This window comes from Adelges cooleyi, unplaced genomic scaffold (genome assembly GCF_023614345.1).
Source record: "Adelges cooleyi isolate 19-005CV unplaced genomic scaffold, UGA_ACOO_1.1 ACOO_flye_CR_arks_rails_tigmint_CR_PRNA_108, whole genome shotgun sequence".
NCBI classification, from domain to species: Eukaryota; Metazoa; Arthropoda; class Insecta; order Hemiptera; family Adelgidae; genus Adelges; species Adelges cooleyi.
The window spans coordinates 7,622,377-7,643,290 of record NW_026095761.1 but is presented as its reverse complement, the minus strand read 5'-3'; the positions used below and the strand labels follow the sequence as shown (position 1 = coordinate 7,643,290).

Genomic DNA, 20,914 nt, shown 5'->3' with positions numbered 1-20,914 from the left:
AAACATGTTTTCAAAATTAATTGATTTATATCCAAGGCAACAGTCGAGGAGTCACTTAACTGTGTATTCGTTTTGCATAAAATATTTTTTCTTTCCTACGTTGTTGTTGATAAATCACAGTTTTACAAATTACAATCATGGATCGAGCTGGTGGAGATGTGAGCAATGTAAAAGTATGCAATATTATTGAGTAGGTAGATATATTGAGGTGATACTTGTTCACAGGCATTGCCAAAAAAGTATAGACTTAATCGGAAAAAAGACAACAGCACTGTGCCAGAACGAGAAGAGGACTTCACCGATGGAGGTTCAGCTGTTATCAGCGAGATGTTTCCGGACGCCAAGGAATGGTATGAAGGTGAATACGAAGAAGAATGCGTTTACGACGAATACAAAAGATACCATGCATGCGAAAAATTTAAAAAAGTGTATAGTCAAATAGTTGAGACACTTATTATGTCTAAATTGGTTTTTTTCTTATAAAAATGACCTTTTTGTGGTAGTGTATTGGAACAAAACATAATTTTATTTTACTAGAAAAAGAGCATAATCAGCCGATTTCACCAACATTTGTTAAGAATTTAACTTATTGTTAATTATATTTAATTAACCATTAATTAGTGAAAATTGGGTTTCATCGAGATTTGTTATCCTTCTTAACATGTTGTTAAATGATTGTTAAGTCAATCAACTTGTTAAAAAGTTAATTGGCATGTTAAAATGTCGTAGAACGAATTATACATTACAAATTGAAATTTGATTATAATACTATCAATTATCAGTTATCAGTTGCATATCCTAGCATGTTATATCTAATACTTAATCATTTAATTCAATGTATTCAACTTACTGTTAATTATACTTATCAATTAGTAAGTGGAAATTGGGTTTCATCGAGATTTGTTAGCCTTCTTTAACATGTTGTTAAAACGATTATTATGTTAATCAGCTTCTTAAAAAGTAAATTAGCATGTTAAAATGTCGTAGATCAAATTATACATTACTAATTGAGATTTAAATATAAAATTATAATATTATCTCTTATCAGTTATCATATTTCGTGATAACCAATGAGAACGTTGGAATCGAGGTAACCGCTTTGGTAACCCAACTAACATTTAGTTGACTTAACAAATAGAATTTAATAGTAATAATATTATGGTGAAACTTACTTAATTTAACCAGATGTCAAATATATTTAAACTGTTTACTAGCATTATGTTAAGAGTGTATTTAATAACTGTTGGTGAAACCGGCTGAATAAGTGTTATGTTTTATAAACCAAAGTACAACTGTGATTAATAAAGTCTTACAAAGTAAAATATTATGATAACTACTTTTAAATGTTGTAATATTCTCAAAGTTAATATTGTTTTCTGTATGACACTTTTATTTTAATACACAGACCAAGTGTAAATAGGTATAAATATAAACGTTTAATTTTAAAAGTTTTTATAAGAACAAAGGCCCAAATTTACACCTTTTCAAAAATTCCTTTGGCTAAATTAATATTTTATAAATTAAATCAACCCATTGAGTGGTAATAAATTAAGCGAAGTTATAAAGTTTTCGTTAAAAACAATTGTACCCAGAAAAAAAGTTTTAAGTGTCTCTAAGAAAAAACCAAAACTCAAAATTGGGCCATTGTTCTAATAAGCCTCAAATAATTGACATAGTAATGATAGTTAACAACCACTTTAATAGTAGGATTGATTCAATAATTTGAATAAAACATTATTCTTATACGTTTCGGTGCGCAGAATAAGAAATCGCTAGTGGACGAAGATGCTTTGCCCAAATGTGTTCTGACAGTTGAAGAAGCCGGCAAGTGTCTTACTAGGATTGGTCAAGTGGCCGGATCGTTCGATTATGCCTTTCTTCAAATCGATGCCGTTTGCAGGTAAATCAACGACACAGTTTTCTATTATTTTCACGACTATTATTAAATACACTCGGTTGGTTACCGCGAAATGTGATAACTGATAAGAGATAATATTATAATTTTATAATCAAATCTCAATTAGTAATGTATAATTTGATCTACGACATTTTAACATGCTAATTTACTTTTTAACAAGCTGATTAACATAATAATCGTTTTAACAACATGTTAAAGAAGGCTAACAAATCTCGATGAAACCCAATTTCCACTTACTAATTGATAAGTATAATTAACAGTAAGTTAAATACATTGAATTAAATGATAAAGTATTAGATATAACATGCTAGGATATTATTTTCTTAAAAATTAAGTATGAAAATATTGGTCAAAAGACTTAAAACGTAAATAGACATTTAACTATCAACTTTTGATAATAAAAAACGAGATGGGATAAAAGAAATTATTACTTATTATAAAAATGTATTACATTTTTGGTAAAGTCTAAACCAGAAGTACATTATTAGAACGGTAAAATTGTATTTTTTAACGGAAGACTGTGACCGCTTTTATGTCAAAATTCTGTTATGTATATATTTATTTGCCAATTTATGTATTGCGCTTGACTGTCGGTAATGACGTTTGCTTATGTACATTCGTTGTAAAAAATTTTAAGTAATATATTTTTTTGGGAAAACTCGAGCAATCAACACATAACACTGGGATTGGCCTAAGGAGACTTTATCATTATTGTACATTACTCAGGAAACGTCTTCTTTTTTTTTTGTTTTAATTAAAAATATATAAATTAACGCAAACCCATTTTTTAAAAATTCGTCAATTGAAAATGAAAAAAAAAACATAGATTTATTTGGTATAATATAGACAGTTTTGTCTTGAACAATTAATTTTAATTAATTTCTAAAAAGTATTAGTTTTATTTTTAATTAAACCGATTGAGGGGGAGGGGGGGTGTAACAACTAGATAGGATTTGGTTTTTAATTAAATACAATTGACTTAATCTTATAAAGAACACCGTTAAGAAACGTAATAAGATTTTAAACAGTTTTTTTCAAAAGTTAGGTTTTGAAGACTGTGACCGCTTTTATGTCAAAATTCTGTTATGTATATATTTATGTATATTTTTTTTACGAATGTCACTTATAATATATTATTGTAAAGGGTAAATATTGTAATTTTATTCATTAAAAAAACCAAATAACGGTGGTTTTTTTTAGAGAACTCACCAACATTGAAGTAATACCGTCGTTTAAGTTTTTGTCGTTCGTAAACGTGTCGTGCAACTATTTGGATTTGGAAGCGTTGGACGTACTCAAAGGTTTAGAAAACGCGTTGATCATATACGCTGACCACAATTCAGTCGAATCGCTTCATTTGACTTCTATGCCTTATTTAAAGGTGAGATATTTATATAGTATAATATAATATAATGGACTTGTGTGTGTGTGTGTGATATGACAAGCTACCATTATCGTTAATCTGCATTTTTTGTCATTAATAACGTTATTTTATTTTCGTGACAACGCCAAGAGATAATATTTTCGTATCATAATATAATATTCCTTTTATCCGTAGGTTTTGACCCTAAATTTTAACAGGGTGTCGTCGCTTTCTGGTCTCAAGCAACCGTCGTTGGAGTGTCTGTCGTTGAACGGTAAGACACGGGGTGTAGTTCTTTTCTTTTTTTTTTAAATAATATATTTTATAAGTATATAGAAACGCAAACGATGCGTGTATAACGACATATAAGATGATATTATGTATTTATTTATATACATTTTTTTTTATAAAGCGTAATTTATCAAGAAAAAATCACCATCTTTGGCCAGCGAGACGGTCAAGTGTCACACGAGCAATGTAACATATTAGTCTATTGTCCCCCCTGTATATATACATATATGTAAGCACGTCCTTTATCCTTGCACGGTGCGCGATTTATTGGAAGCATTCAATTACCAACAGGTGTAATAATAGAAGATATGTCATATCCACCGAGTATAATATTTTCGTTGTATATTATATAGTTTATAAATTGCGCGGGTTTTATTTTTTATTTTTTTTTTGTATTCTAACAATAATTTTACATTACCTTCGTCGTGTATCATATAGTATAATATAACGGTACAAGGCTAGATGATTTTTTATTTTACATTAACATTAAGCACGATTTTTTAATTGAATTTTTTCTTGATTTTGGCAACAATGCTTGTCTCCATAATTATTGTATTCCGAACGGTGTGGGCGTACCAACTGTACTTAAAAAACACTAATGCCCGGTTGCCCGTTGCACAAAACTTGTCGTTATCTATTGGTAAATTATTTACCAATAATAATATTTATTTATAAACTAACTTTTGTTTAACTTTTTCTTTTGTTAAATTGACATGAGTACAATTTTTCGAGTGTTGCTCAATTTATTTAATTTCCAGTTTTATATTCAGGTTATTACCAGTATACTGGTTATCGAAAAAATGTAATCAGCAGTACCAGAGTTAATATTATTATCATACAATGTCTCATCAATGATAAGCTGATAACTCACATTTCCATTATCACCACTTTAATCCACACACATAGTAGTACTGTTAAAAGCGAAAAGTCAAATTATCAGAGTTCACAGATACATTAGTATAAAAGCTGCCTCATTGTTTAAGTCTACAAATCAATCTATGTTGAAAAATATAACGTTAAATAGGTCAGCGCCGTAATAATTATTGTACTATTGTAAGTATAATACAATGTTACGTTTGAAAAAAGTTTTAGCGAATTGTCTTATACTTTATTTCGCAACATATTCATGTGGATAGTAAGTTCACACATTGCAGTTTTATTTTTTTGGCACAAATACAATGTGCCATAGTATACAAAAGACATATCGCTTGTCAACGGGTGCCAAGGGAATTATTTCCCCCCTCAGAATAAATCCTCTACAGCAACGCTGCATTTCATCTTTTCAATGCTTATTTATGCTGCAAAAACCGTATTTTTATGTACTAAGTTTTCTTTTGTTGCCTGACTCAAAAGTTAGACTTATAAGTTGTACATAAACTCTGATATGACAAATTTTAACCAGTATAGTTTGTCACTTCGATAAAATGCAGTTCACCGACATATTTACACTATACTTGTTGTATAGTGTAAATACTACAATGCTACTGTTTCACCTTTATTGAAACAAAATATTAACAATTTATGGATTTGTTTTCGTTTAATCCTAATTAAGATTATCTTATTTTCTTCAGCACATACAATTATTGTTTTAAACCACCAAGTGGTAAAAAATACCATTTGGTGGTATTTAAAAATGTTGTTTTATGTTCAGGTTATTACCAGAATACTGGTTATCGAATAAATGGTATCAGCAGTACCAGAGTTAATATTGTTATCATACAGGGTCTAATCAATGATAAACTGATAACGCACATTTACATTATCACCACTTTAACGCAAAACATTGATAAGAAACTATAAATAAATATTTACACAGCGATAAATGACCCTGTAATTTAACTCGTGATAAAGTACATTTTGAACAACAGATAAAATTTAAAACATGGTTTATGCAACAGAATTTATTTTAACCCGAGTTAAACGAGTTTATCTCTGTGTAAATATTTAGTGCAACCCGGCATTAAGATAATATGCGATTAGCCTGTTAGGAACATTTTTTGGTTTTAAGCAAAAATATGTATATTTTAAACAATTTGGAGTTACACCACATTTACAATAATTAACGCCAGAACATATTATCATTAGTAGTTACTTAGAGCCAACCACTTTACACGTAATTTTCGTGGATTTTTTTTTGCGGTTTTCGACCACCCCTAAAGTCGCTCTGTGACTTTACATGACGTTAAGACGTGTCGTCGTCACTTAACGCGTGTGAAGACTTCCTCGTCGGTTCTATTTTCGGACCTAACCGCCGTTGTTTTACCCGGACGCATATTTTTGGTATTAAAAACTACAAAAAAATGAAGTGCGTATCCAGTAATGGTAAAATTAAAAAAAAATATATATAATACTAATGTAAAATAAATAAAAAAAACCTACCGGTGCGCGCGTTTAAATGATTAACACGTGACGACGCCGCCGGTCCCATCTCGTTTAGATAAAGCAACCGGCCAAGTTAAAAAGAGGACTTAAGAAGGGTAAGTATATGATATGTGTCGCCTGCAAATTGACAGACAGCTGTTGGTGGGCGGCGTGGGGGAGGGGGTCGTTTTCTGTCGTGTTTACGACGTGTAACAAGTCGCCGGGGTCAACAGAGTATAATAATACAAGAAAAAACCACCGAGAAAAATTAAAAAACAACCCAGGATCAACCGTGCTAACGACTTGCACACGTTTACCCAATACACACACATACTTACCTTAAGGAAACCGCCGAAACACCAGTAGACTATGTTTATTGTTATTATTATTCTTATTGCCGGGTTGCACTCCAAATATTTACACAGAGATAAACAGCTCGTTCAGGTTCAACTGGAGTTAAAATGAATTCTGTCGCATAAACCGTGTTTTGAATTTGATCTGTTGTTAAAAATGTACTTTATCACTAGTTATTAAATTACAGTGTCATTTATCGCCGCATAAAAAGGTATGTATAGTTTCTTATCTATGTGTTGCGTTAAAGTGGTGATAATGGAAATGTGCGTTATCAGTTTATCATTGATAAGACCCTGTATGATAACAATATTAACTCTGGTACTGCTGATACCATTTATTCGTTAACCAGTATACTGGTAGTTACCTGAATATAAAACCACGACTGAGCAACAACACTTGTAAATTTAACACATGTCAGTTTAACAAAAATTAAACGTTAGACGTGGGTTACAGCAGCAGCTCCTTGGCCGTTGTCGTTAAGTCGTGTGTAAAGTGTGTAAACGTGTTTATTTGTTATTATTATTGTTACAGCTATAAGGTTACAAAACCTAGCTTTTGAAAAAAAAACTGTTTAAAATCTTATTACGTTTCTTAACGGTGTTCTTTATAAGATTAAGTCAATTGTATTTAATTAAAAACCAAATCCTATCTAGTTGTTACACCCCCCCTCCCCCTCAATCGGTTTAATTAAAAATAAAACTAATACTTTTTAGAAATTAATTAAAATTAATTGTTCAAGACAAAACTGTCTATATTATACCAAATAAATCTATGTTTTTTTTTTCATTTTCAATTGACGAATTTTTAAAAAATGGGTTTGCGTTAATTTATATATTTTTAATTAAAACAAAAAAAAAAGAAGACGTTTCCTGAGTAATGTACAATAATGATAAAGTCTCCTTAGGCCAATCCCAGTGTTATGTGTTGATTGCTCGAGTTTTCCCAAAAAAATATATTACTTAAAATTTTTTACAACGAATGTACATAAGCAAACGTCATTACCGACAGTCAAGCGCAATACATAAATTGGCAAATAAATATATACATAACAGAATTTTGACATAAAAGCGGTCACAGTCTTCCGTTAAAAAATACAATTTTACCGTTCTAATAATGTACTTCTGGTTTAGACTTTACCAAAAATGTAATACATTTTTATAATAAGTAATAATTTCTTTTATCCCATCTCGTTTTTTATTATCAAAAGTTGATAGTTAAATGTCTATTTACGTTTTAAGTCTTTTGACCAATATTTTCATACTTAATTTTTAAGAAAATAATATCCTAGCATGTTATATCTAATACTTTATCATTTAATTCAATGTATTTAACTTACTGTTAATTATACTTATCAATTAGTAAGTGGAAATTGGGTTTCATCGAGATTTGTTAGCCTTCTTTAACATGTTGTTAAAACGATTATTATGTTAATCAGCTTGTTAAAAAGTAAATTAGCATGTTAAAATGTCGTAGATCAAATTATACATTACTAATTGAGATTTGATTATAAAATTATAATATTATCTCTTATCAGTTATCACATTTCGTGATAACCAATGAGAACGTTGAAATCAAGGTAACCGCTTTGGTAACCCAACTAACCTTTCTGTTAACTTAACAAATAGAATTTAATAATAATAATGTTATGGTAAAACTAACTTAATTTAACCGGATGTTAATTTTAAATGAATTGTAACAACAAACATATTGTTAAGAGTGTATTTAATAATACTTGCGGTGAAACCGAAAGTGCAATTTAATGCACTTTACAGTTTATAATTTGCTGAAGTAGTTGGCGATTGTGATTATCTATGAAATGGTATTATAATTCACACGACAGTTGTTGGTATTTGATGTGTATAAAATATGTACAGAATGTGTATTGGAATAAGATTTTTTTTGGCAAAGGTGAACATTGTTAATGTGGATTAAACAAAATACGGCGGTTACGGCTTACACGCAACAATGACTGTTTAATGGACAAAAGAAATATAAAAAAAAGTTTCTTAATGATAAGAGCCGGTGGTGTACACATGTTTATACAATGTACGATTTCAAGGGACCAAAACAACATTTATCTCCCACGGGGGGGTGCTTACGGTGTAGAATTAATGTTTTAAAATACTCTTTTTGAAAAGCGTCGGGTTCATTTTTCTTACAAAAACGTCAGAATTTTTCTACGGTATTTTTTTTTTTTTTCATATTTGTCGTTTTATATGCTCTTTCACGCATTCGTTTTTTATTATTTTCCTTATGCGAGTCTCTGAAGGGGTTAAGCTCTGTACATCATTTATCAAATATTATTTTATTCGGGGCAAGTTCTTCGACATTTTTTTCCCTTTCATTTATTCATTTATTTTCTTTTTACTGTGCACAACTCTAACGCACAGTAACGATTAGGTATAGGCATTTTTTTTTATTGTGTTATTCTTTCCACTAGAAACGATTGCCTAGTGTTTTCAGCGCCATGGGGAGAATTATGTGAAAATCGAAACCGTTCATAGTGTTCAGGCCTAGAGTACTATTAAAGTCTATATAACTGCTTATGCGATCCGCCCTTTTTACCCTATTATACATCTCGAGTACGTGCTCGTGTTTGGCCATTAGACAAAAAAAAGGCAAGGAACCCCTCATATTATTATTATAAACACATACACACAATGGACGTGTTTTGTATTGTTGTTTGCAATTATCGACATCAAAGATAGGTATTGCTAATGAAACACAAAAATCAGTGAATATATTATTATACTTTTTTAGACTCGTACAAATTACAATACACAACCATTGGTAAATTATACTATCCTTAGTGTATTTATGATTCATGGTAAAAATTACAAAATCCGCATAAAAAATGTACCTACACATGTATATTTTCAACCTTTAGACTTAGTAAATAAAATATTTTTTTTTTTTAACATTTTATTGGTAAAACAAACAATCTGTAATTATTATATTACAATAAGTCCGTAAGCGGAAATAATACAATGACTTGGATACACATGAATAAATGCAGCCGCCCAATGGCGGCACTCTTTAACTTGAGTGGTTTAGGTATTTAATTGGATTGACTTGGGATCTTAATTTACATAAATAAAATATGAGTGTACTATCCCAACAAAAACATTTCATTAGCTCAGGTCTCTTAGTAAAGGAATAAAATACCAAAAGTGTTCATAGTCCCCTTAAAACATGTGATATATTATGAGAACTGATAAGTAAAAAAATGCGTAATTTAATCTAAATAATTTACATTTTACACTGTTGTCCACAAAATATAAAACCTGTGTAAACTATTGATGACAATCTGAAAATCCGGATTTTCACATAAAAACGCTATTTAAGTTAGAATAAAAAATGTTATAAGTATTAAATAGTATCACTATATAAAGCTGTATACCCAAGTAAAGTGTTTTGATGAAAATTAAATAAAAATACAGTTTAACTTTGACTATAAACTGCTTTGGGATTTTCGGATTTCAACAAATCCGAAATCCAAAAGCAATTTATCTTTTCGGTGTTGTGTTTTATTATTTACATTTTCGTTAAAAATATTTTACTTGGGTACAATGTTTTATATAGTAAACATATATTTTAATACTTATAAAAGATTTTTAAGTGGCTTAAATTGCGCTTTTTGTGAAAATCCGGATTTTCAGATTCCCATCACTATAATATAAACTTTTACCAATAAATACCATTAAAATATTATGTAAATATCAAAATAATTAAGCGAAAATCGAAATTTAGTTTGCTAGGTCGGAAGTAAGTCAGAACAGACTAAAAATTCTGGCTTCAATTGTAATTGTTATAAGTGGTGATAACAGTAACAGTAAACATGTGATAAGGTTCTAATTCCCACAAAGATGACGGAAAATGGTAATTATTCAATTATCTCTATTGGCGGCATAGTACAACTTAGCAATCTAGTTTATAATATATATCTCTGATATGACGGTACGTTATCACGTAACGAAATCGGCTGAAATCAGCCGATTTCAGCAACTAGTAACTTGATGTTAATTATATTAAACAATTAGTTAGTGAAAATTGGGTTACATCGAGATTTGTTAGCCTTCTTAACACGTTGTTAGAACGATTGTCAAGTTAATCAGATTGTTAAAAAGTTAATCAGATTGTTAAAATGCCGTATATCGAATTATACATTACTAATTGAGATTTGACTATAATATTATCACTTATCAGTTGTCACATTTCGCGGTAACCAACGAGAACGTTGGTATCAAAATAACCGCTTTGGTAACCCAACTAACCGTTTTGTTAACTTAACAAAGAGAATTTAATAGTAATAATATTATGGTAAAACTTACTTAATTTAACCAGATGTTAAATTTAAATGAATCGTTAACTAATATCATAATTTATTGTATTTTGTAATTTAGATAATATTATTATGTCTTACCTGTCTTGAGTATAACAATAGAAATAATTCTTATCACTACAAACATTATGTTAAGAGTGTATTTAATAATAGTTGTGGTGAAATATCATGTAACGTCGTAGCACGTTTTTCAATCATCTGAAGCCAATATGGATATATTTTTATTCGAGGTAATTATCGAGGATAATATTATCATGTTAATATTCTCGGCTGTCGTACGAATCGATTATATCATTGTTATTGCTGAAAAAAAAAAAAGATAGAGCCGCGTTTCATTAGAGTTGGTGGGTTTGGAAAAATATTATGCCGGTTCGACTAAATCGACGTGAATTTTCATTATCAATCACTCGCCGAAATTTCGATAATGTCATTGTTTCTTTTCTTTTTTTTTGTCTTTCCCAATCCACGCCACCTGGTATCCCTCGGTCGGTATTTTTTTTTTGCACCGCCGCCATCATCAATCACTCGGCTATCGAAACCATCTTTGCCGAGTACGGAAATCTCTTATGCTTTTGGTGGGTGTTGAACTGGAAACTGAAATTTTGGCACCTAACCCTTTTTGCCGGGGACACCTATATGGTAAACCCGGCACTACTCTTAAACCGTATTATAATATGTAATAAATGTATATAATATGGTTCACAGTACTCGGTCGATCCGTTTGGAATATTTATAATGACACAATAAAGATGGGTTCTATTTCGATTATTAATTAACATTGTCCTGGATCCATGACAATATATAACCTACTAATGTATCCTTCCTATATACCGTCGGATCAATCCCACGGAAACGATATCGATCGTTGATAAATATTAACGATCCGACGATTTGGATCCCTGCGGGGGGCTATTCCAGGTGCACACTCTCCTTTTTTTTTACATTTTTCATTTGTTACCCCAACCGCTTCGGTTTATGCGAATTTAAATAGCCGGCAAACGGGGTGAATTCGAATTTGTTTTTTCAATAATAATATGCGTGGATAATATTATTATTATCATTGTATAGAGGAGGGTACTCGTGCAGAACCATATAACGGACCCGACCGTACAAGGGTAATAATAATAATAATATGATGTGTAGGTATATGCTAGATTTAATATGTTTAACTGCATTACAAAGGATTGCACGCTTATGTGGGTAGGCCATTTTATGTGAATCTTCTTATATGGTAAAAAATATTTTTGTATGCTCCCAGCTGAAAAATAAGATTTACAAACACTTTTGGAATAGAATAAAAGAAATCCCAACAGTTCATGAGGTACACTGTGATTATTGTTGTACAATTTATACAATTATGAAACAACGTGCTTTTAAAAAAATCCAATATATTTATGTTTGTAGTTTTTAAAATTATATAATTCTGCGAAATAAGTAACACGGTTGCGTAACGCAAGTTTAACAAATAAAGTCAAATACACCAAGTTTATATCGACTGCTTACCTAATAATAATTTTAAGTTACATTTTGCAATAAATAATTATTTTATTTTTTTTCAACAGTATTACGACGAGTTATATAAACAATCCATTTTATTGATTTTCTTTTAAAATATTAATAAGCATTGTATTTATTTTACTTGAAAGTCGAAAGCAATATAAAATACATATAATGGCTTTAGGCAATATTAGACTAGTATTTTTTTTTTATTTATAAGAACACCTACGACATATTTTAGTCACAATTCAACAAAATCGAATTTTGAAAAATGTCTTGTTAAGTTTTATTTATGAAAATTTCCCTTACAACTGTAAACGAAAAACTAATAATTTAATCTGTTTTATTAGTTATTACAGTAATATTTAAAACGACAAATTCGTTGATTTAATCGAATGATAAATATATGAAATTTGCCTCTCCTCCACCCCCCCCCTCAAAAAAAAAGCTAGATTTACTATATAATTACTTTTTATATTATAATGTGCACGGCATTTAAAAATAATAAATGACTTGAGAAAATATACAATTTATTAAATGTATATATTATTTAATATAATTACTTACCTAAAGTATTGTATTTTTACCATCAAAAGAGTATATTATATGTTTAGGTAAAAATAACTTACATAATTTAAACTTGTTATGATTTTTACTAAACAATTATAATTCATTATTTCATACTTAATGTCTGCTCTATTTTTTAATAAAACATAACCGTTATAGTATTATACAGGCAAACTTTATACTACCAATCATTTTTTGTCTGTACTTATTTTTTTTAAATGTCTTTATTTACAAGAATAAACACATATTATATGGTTTTTTTTCTCTAAATAAAACGACAACATTTTTTTTTTAAAAAATCAACGACTGAACATGAATACCGTAGACTGATTAGTTTAGCCATATATGCCACGCCATCTGTCAGTATTCATTGCTATCACTTTCAACAAGAAACTTAGATTATATATGCATTTTATCAAAGGACCTTATTTATTAATATTAGGCACTTGCCTAAATTTTAATCATAAGACTTAAATGTTTAAAAATAATAGTTTATACTGTAAGTGAATATAGAAATAAGTGCTTAAAAGTCTTACTTTAATAATAAGATAATCATATTTAAAGTTATTTTTGGCCATTAACAATTTGAAGTATTCTAATAAATATTAAATTGTTTACTACATTTATTTATATATAATTTTCTTTTTTGTAATATTGTACTAAATAACCATTGTTGTAGTAATTGGTAGAATAGCAAAGTAAAACTCAAATGTTTTAATTATATGATCTTTTTCAAAAATGTAACTATAAAGTTTATGATTCATGTTTTAGAAAATCACATAACCACCATAGTTAAGAAACCAGAGGATGATACAAGTTTCAAGGAAGGTTATTTCAATGGAATTGATTGCCCCAAACTCATAGCGCTATCGATTTGTAAGAATACCTTAACGTCAATGGAAAACATTTCGTTAGTGTCGACCAAGTTACGCATATTGTACTTGGTAAGTATAGTAATTTGTTTTTTCTTGTTCAAAGTGATTCACAAACATATACCTATTCAACTGGCGGTATAACACACATTTTGTCATTATAATGTTCTTATAGAGGAGCAATAAGATTGTTACTCTAAAGGGCATAGAAGGATTAGTGAACTTGAAACGATTGCATCTTCGGTGTAACTGCATATCGAATTTGAACGGCTTTACCGATAAGATGAAAAATTTGACATATTTAAACATCAGGTAAATATTAAAAAGCTACAATCTAAATCCAACTAAATTTGCATTAGCTGACATGTCAATGGTATCTAAGAAATGTTACTAGTTCAGAGTCAACCCCCCCCCCCCCCCAAAAAATGTCTTAGGTAATAGGTACTATTAGGTTTACATTGCTCTCTGTCGTTTGCGATTATAGAGAGAACCTTATAGCCAATGTGCATGAAATAAAAAAGTTGAAATGCCTGGAATCGTTGGAAACATTGGTGGTGAAATCTAACGGTTTCAACGACGACGACCAGAAACCGGGAATCAGGTTGGACGTGATAAGAATACTACCGTGGTTGAAACGCCTTGACAAAGAAATGGTGACCGAATCCGAAGTGATGGAAGTCACTTATATGGACAAGAGTTCGGAAGAAGAGTATAACGAGCAGGCGGAAGACGAAGAAGAGTACCTTCTTAACTTAGCACAGTAGCTGTTGTCTAGAAAATAACAATCAAAATACGCGTGACTTTATTGTGTTTACTGTTAAATATAAGATAATATTATACCCGTATTTGGGCAAAAGTTTAAATTGAACGGCTTTAAGGTATGCGGTGGTGTAATTGGCGTGGCATGATTAGTTTCAGAAGGGGTGAAATAGAGTATAACTTGGTGAATTAACCGTTGCGCACAATCAAAAGTTTCGACCTTTTAGCACAATGGCAATGGACTTTATCCGGGTGCCGGAAATCAACAGCCGTACCTAAATATTAACACTTGGACTTGGACAAGTACTTTTTTTATTTTGCATTTTATGTAAATTAACACCCAGGGATACTGCACTGCATTATACCGTGCTGGATTTATGTTATTCGCAGGTTATCATTAAAGCGTTTTGATCATGAACAATGATGATCACATTAAGATTTAACAGTTGCTTTGCTAACTTCTTCTATGCCGATTAATACTGTACTGGCTCAGGACTGTGCTGTTTAATATACTGGGTTTTTCCGGTTTTGAGGGTGAAAAATTTGATTTCATCTACCTATACTTAATCCGACAAAGTACCAATACCATCTCTCAGTTATCAAGCACTAAAGCTAAAATATCATGAAAACGCTTTAAACGACAATTGTTTTAGCCATAGGCATATTTTCAATATCATATATATTATGTTTCAAAAATCCAATTAGTTTTTGTATGAAAATTGCCATCTTAGTGACCAAAAACTAACCAACTTGGAGATGTTGTGAATTATATTATAATGCTTATACCAAAGTTTCGACGTCGGCGAATATAATATAATATAACAAATTTATGATAATGATTGATCACTCAGTGGCTCCCGAGAGACCGATAAACTATGGTCAATACACTTTGATGCATGGAAGTTTGCAAGATTATTTTCTACACTCTATAAGCGGATAAAATGTACTTCATCACACACACACAAAATCAAGTACCTTCCCCAGTGTCTATATTGTCATTTAGTAAAGATATTCAAATATAACGTTTATTGGACCGTAGATACGAAAATGGAACAATAAACCCGTTTAAAACAATTTCCAGTTTTTGTAACCATTCTTTGTCTGGCGCGTACAAGAGAGTTTGTACTATAAATAAAGAAAAGTAAATGTTTAAGGGGAGGAGGGCAAACATGATTGGGAGTCTAATACTGTATTCAGACATAGTGCATTACACGTTTCTTCTAGTGGATGTATATACATCTATTGTATAAAGAAAAACCAGAAAATAGGAAGCCGAGAACGGAATACTCAACTCCTATAGATAAGGCGGAAAACGAAGACAATCGTGCTGTGTTTGTAAAATGTCTGAACCGAGAAAAAACAAAAAGCTTTGAATTATAACAACGCGTTGCTCGCTTAGTTGGCGTTTGAGTTTTAAGAGAAAAACCACAACAACAATATTATTCAGATGGATATCCTGTGATATCATACCTTTTGATCGACATGGAGACTGATGGGTTCATTTATCAAATATTTAAATGTTTACAAATTATTTCTACTGCGAATTGCACTTTGGTAGTTAAAAACTAACCAATCGAAGGGGTTAACTCTGAAAATACCTAATTGTTGTGGACATAATGTGTATGACGTATAAAAATGACACATTGTCTTCAACTATATGTAGATGTAATATTATAATGAGACTTGTAAACATTGCTGTGTTTATCATGTATCATTCAACGTGTACGGTTCGTTAAGCTGCTAACCGGTGGTAGATAGTTTTTTTTTAATATATTTATATATAAGAGCTTTTGCGTGTTTGGAATCGATAAAAAATAAGTAATACAAACTCTTAAAAAACTCAACAAGGCCAAAAAATATATACATTGTTGTTTGTGGCGTCCTGTGCGTTATAGGGGTAAATTATATTGTATATATATATATATATATAGCCCCTATGGCCGTATCCATCCGGCTTAGAAACGTTAAAAGAGAAAAACCGCATACACACAGAAATACAAAAATGAAATAAAGGATTTCTGACTTTTGCCGGCAAACGGACGTGGGCGGAATACCGTATGGCTTAGAGAGTCACGGCTATACCTATATATAGCTTGTACTTATCGATTATTTAAAAACTTTCGGTGTGAGCAAATCGGTCCCCGCTTGTACAGAGACAAAAATTCTAAAAAAATAAAAAAATAATATAAAAACGGTTCGCCATCGTTTTCTTCGGTACGTGGCCAGAGTGTGAGATAATGGACAAAAGGCGTTTACCGTGTGTCTTATATGGTCTACACGTGTTTAACTGTCTTACAGTACATGGAATATATACAGGGTGAGACATTTGAAAATGTTTATCACGGATCCTTACATAAGCCAAAAAGGGGGATTTTTTCGACAGCATATGTTTTTAATTACATAAATTTGTAGAAAAAATGTTTTAAAAATATGTTTGAACTTTCATTTATTTGTTCATTAGTTATGACTTTATAAATAAATATACTACATATTTTCAGAGAAAATGAGTGTCTTACGTTAGTTGGATCACCCTGTATATATACATACTATATGTACCTGTACATACCGTACGGCTAAAGGTTAACTATGTACGACCAGGAGGCTGTAATGATAATATATGTATAAGTATATATTCTTGCGGCCATATAATACCCATTGTTTTTTTAGCTAGACTAGTCGGTGTTTTGTTATTTTCCTATTCCGAACAATATGGTAAAAAAAACCCGTTTAAACAACAAAGTTAGAAATTTATTGCTACCTTTTTTTTTTTTTTATTGTTTATCTATACAGAAGAGCAGATATTCTAAATCAGAATCTAAATAGACTAAATGGGTCGATAATGGGTCTGCTATGCGGCATAACATGCTGGAAAAGGGGCGACAATGATTTCTGCCCCGGTTGGTTAAACAATGACTTTGCCAGACCAGGCGGTTAAATATATTAAATGGGCTATATACAACACAGACCGCTTGATAAATATCGTGTTTTCCACAATTTAATACCGAGATGCGCAAGATTTACACCGAGGTCTGTTTACCGACCGACACTAAGCTTATTAATTGTCGATCTTGCACGAATCTGGTCCCACATTTTGAGACTTTATTGTTTTTGAAAAATATTACAACGGTTATACTTTCAATCTAGACATCAAATATATATAAACCAATTATCTTGAAACTGTTTTGCCCCTAAACAGTGAAAAAAGATGTGATCTTTGGCAACTTTACTAGGTTATGTAGGAAGCAGATTTTTGGCTTTTTTCATGTAAAAAAATTGAGATTTAATATTGAAAAAATGACAAATTTAATTTACAATAGTAGAATACCCGAAGAACTCGAATCTCTTTACAGAATTGAATTTGGACCATCCAATGTAGTCTAAATGTTGTCTGACTTTTTGGTGTAAAATAAACCGAAACGCCTTCGACTCATAAAAAATGATTTAAATTAAAAATAACTCCTCGAAGCTTATACAAATTAACCGGTTATTTAATTGACATGGTCGAAATTTATTAAAACCTCTTTTTTCTCAAATATTATTATTATACTCTTTAAGTATAGACCACATGCAAACCCCTTACAGACCTAGCCAAATATATAGGTGTTGTATACCACAAACGTGTATTTGGTTGCAACAGTAACGCCTTAATTTCCATTAGGTGTAAACCAATCTACGCTATTATTATTGTTATAGTCGGAAATGGCCATTGATATATTAAGATACTTGATCTTGGTACATCCATAAATAACATTTATATATATTTATACATTTTCATCCAATTGTGATTAAATTCGATGTTTTGATAAGAAATGTTATGGTCTGCATTGCAATATTTTATGGACTAATCTTGAACTAGTATAATATCTGTATTCTTTTTTTTTTTGCTGTGTGCAATTTTGAGTAAGTGTCAAGTATTATCTTACTACTGTCCAATATATATATATATATATATATATATATATTAAAAAGGTATTTGTGAACATCATAATATAAAGTAAGTACTGAAGAAATGTCAAAGTTTTACGATAACAGCTTAAGTCACAATACAGTGTATATCTTTTCTGTCCATCGATAGAACTTAAGTATTTATGTATTATTCATCAGACATTTTATGGCCACTTAAATATTGACGAAAAAAAAAAAAAAAATATATATATATATATACCGCATTACTGTCTGTTTTTTTAACACGTCGGAACAAGTGCTTGTATTAGACATTTAAAGCTTTAAACAAGATTTATTGCCAACAAAATAATACCATGTGTGGTCGATATATTTTATGTGCTTTTCAAAAAGTAAAGTCGTACTAATACATATGAATTCGAAAAAAAAAGCTTTACCGTTCTCTCAGAAATAATAATATAAAAAATCTGAGCGGAGAGGATATTTTCTGCATTAAACTTATTGTTTTAACACCCTAGTCTATTTACTAACTGTATACTTATTTTTTAAAACTAAATGAGTGAAAACAAAGTACAAAATATTTTTTTATTTATAAACATGGCTTCGGTCATAAGTCACAACCAGTACAACTATAAAACACTACAAAACTGTAAAAAAAAAGACCTGATGTAAAACCAATAAATTACTACATTGTTGCTAATCTTAACGATCGCCTTAATCTCCTGAATTAAATGATAGATTGTAATAAAAAATAAAGTTCTACAACAAATCAATAGTTATAGTATAAAGTCACCATAACAATAGTATCGTATAGTCTTTAAAAAATAAAACACATACTAGATAGATTAAATCTATCCAGTTGCCCATAGGTGTTCAGTCTGCCTTACTGTTTGTGTGCTGTACTGTTATAATATACTGCTATGCCCTTATATATAAACACAATAATTACCAAAAGTGTCTCTGGGACCACACAGTTTTGAAGATAAAAGATAAATATAGCTGCTAAAACATTAACTAAGTAAATACAGTAGAATCCGATATTAGAAGATAGTGACTACCATACTATGGTATTTTCTAAGTAACATTTACAATATCATTACATCTTAAAAATGTACAAGGACACAATAATATATAACAGAAAAATACACATAGATTACAGGACAGTGTTATTGATTTTATAATGTTATCAACTGTTTGTGGCCAAAAAAAGTAAGTTTAAATCAAACTAAATTAAAATTCTCTCTCTCTCTCTATATATATCGTTTAGATGTAATGAAGACAGTAGCCGTGATGGCAACTACATTACACTGCTGATGAAGTATGTGTTTCACTTTGTAATTTGTTTTTCAATTTTAAATAATATGATAATTCGAAATGTTTCCTGCATCAGTTTATAATAATATTTTAAACAGCTACACAGTGTAGGTACGCTATTAATTTTATCATATTACATAGAAATATAATTGTATATTGTGGTTTAATCAAAGAACACAGAAATTGTAAATCCAATTTACACTACAGAGTTCCCTCGACCAGACGGGTTAATATAAATTAATGGAAACCTTACAGACACAGTGCACACACATTCTGTGTAACATACAGTTCAAAGCTACCCACACAATATCATTCACCCTTTAAAATATATAATACTCTCTGGTAGTGGTCGATCGGAGGTCGTTCAAGTTCATCATATCTAACCAATATATTTCAATTTATTGTCAAGTTCTTTTTTAATAACGCTATACTTAAATGAACTTCCTACAAAGGAAAACCGCAACGCATCGCATGACTGCCCAAAATTATGTAGCGACAAGGACCAAAAAAAAAAAAAAAAGAATATAATAATAATCAATTTCTCGTTGTCTTATTCGCCACATTAAACATGTTTACCTCGGCACAAGTTTAATATAAGTTATTGTTATCGGATTCGTCGAGGTGTGTCTAATTCGAATAACACATATTTGGCCGATGAGTGAATATAAACAGGATTTTTTTTTATGGAGTATAAATGTGTTAAATAATAATAACAGTTGAAAAGGAATTGTAAAAAAATGTTTAAATTGTCTTCGTCGAATCGGAAAATAACTTACTTTAAATTAAATAATTTCAAAGTTGTCAAGAATCAAGACACAAGCATAAAATATAGCGATAAATAATATAATATGAATTTATTAAACAAACGGCGCTTGTTTTTCTTTAAGAGATTTAAATAAAAAAATGTCCATGTAGTATTTAGTTTTTGTTTAACAGAATTACAGACATACTTGTAAACGCGTTATTATCAGAATACTAAATAGTGGCTGAAGTTTTACTGTATTTTATTACCTGTTCGTGTACAAACATTGAACATTCGTTGGATGTTATATTTTCTCTAATCAAGTTATCCACGGCAGCGTTAAGTTTACGGTTTTTGTATACTTTGTGCTCGTCAGATATTCCAAGTAAATGTTAAACTGTGTTTGCAAAAGGAGTTTTAAAGTCTGAAAACGCAGGTAATTGTAGACTTCGAGCTGCCAGAAAATAAGATTTATTATTTGCTAAATAATATTAAAAAAGAAACATCCCCATTCCTTTACAACAGCTTTGATGCAAGTCCACGACCACGGGAAACATTTTATCTCTTATCTCTTTTCTGTAATCTCTTATCTCTCTTATCTTATCAGATAAGAGATTTTCGGTTGTGTGCC

The 20,914-nt window shown here is 30.4% G+C and overlaps 1 protein-coding gene across 1 annotated transcript; it reads left to right on the top strand.

Annotated features, from left to right (window-relative positions):
* The first annotated feature begins 137 nt into the window (after positions 1 to 137).
* On the top strand, positions 138 to 14,329 carry LOC126840792 (leucine-rich repeat-containing protein 23-like). The gene is made up of 8 exons (XM_050576740.1): positions 138 to 173; positions 226 to 405; positions 1,761 to 1,900; positions 3,119 to 3,299; positions 3,477 to 3,555; positions 13,465 to 13,637; positions 13,741 to 13,877; positions 14,050 to 14,329. Exons 1-8 carry the CDS (start codon positions 138 to 140, stop codon positions 14,327 to 14,329), a joined length of 1,206 nt encoding a protein of 401 aa, XP_050432697.1.
* Positions 14,330 to 20,914: the final 6,585 nt, after the last annotated feature.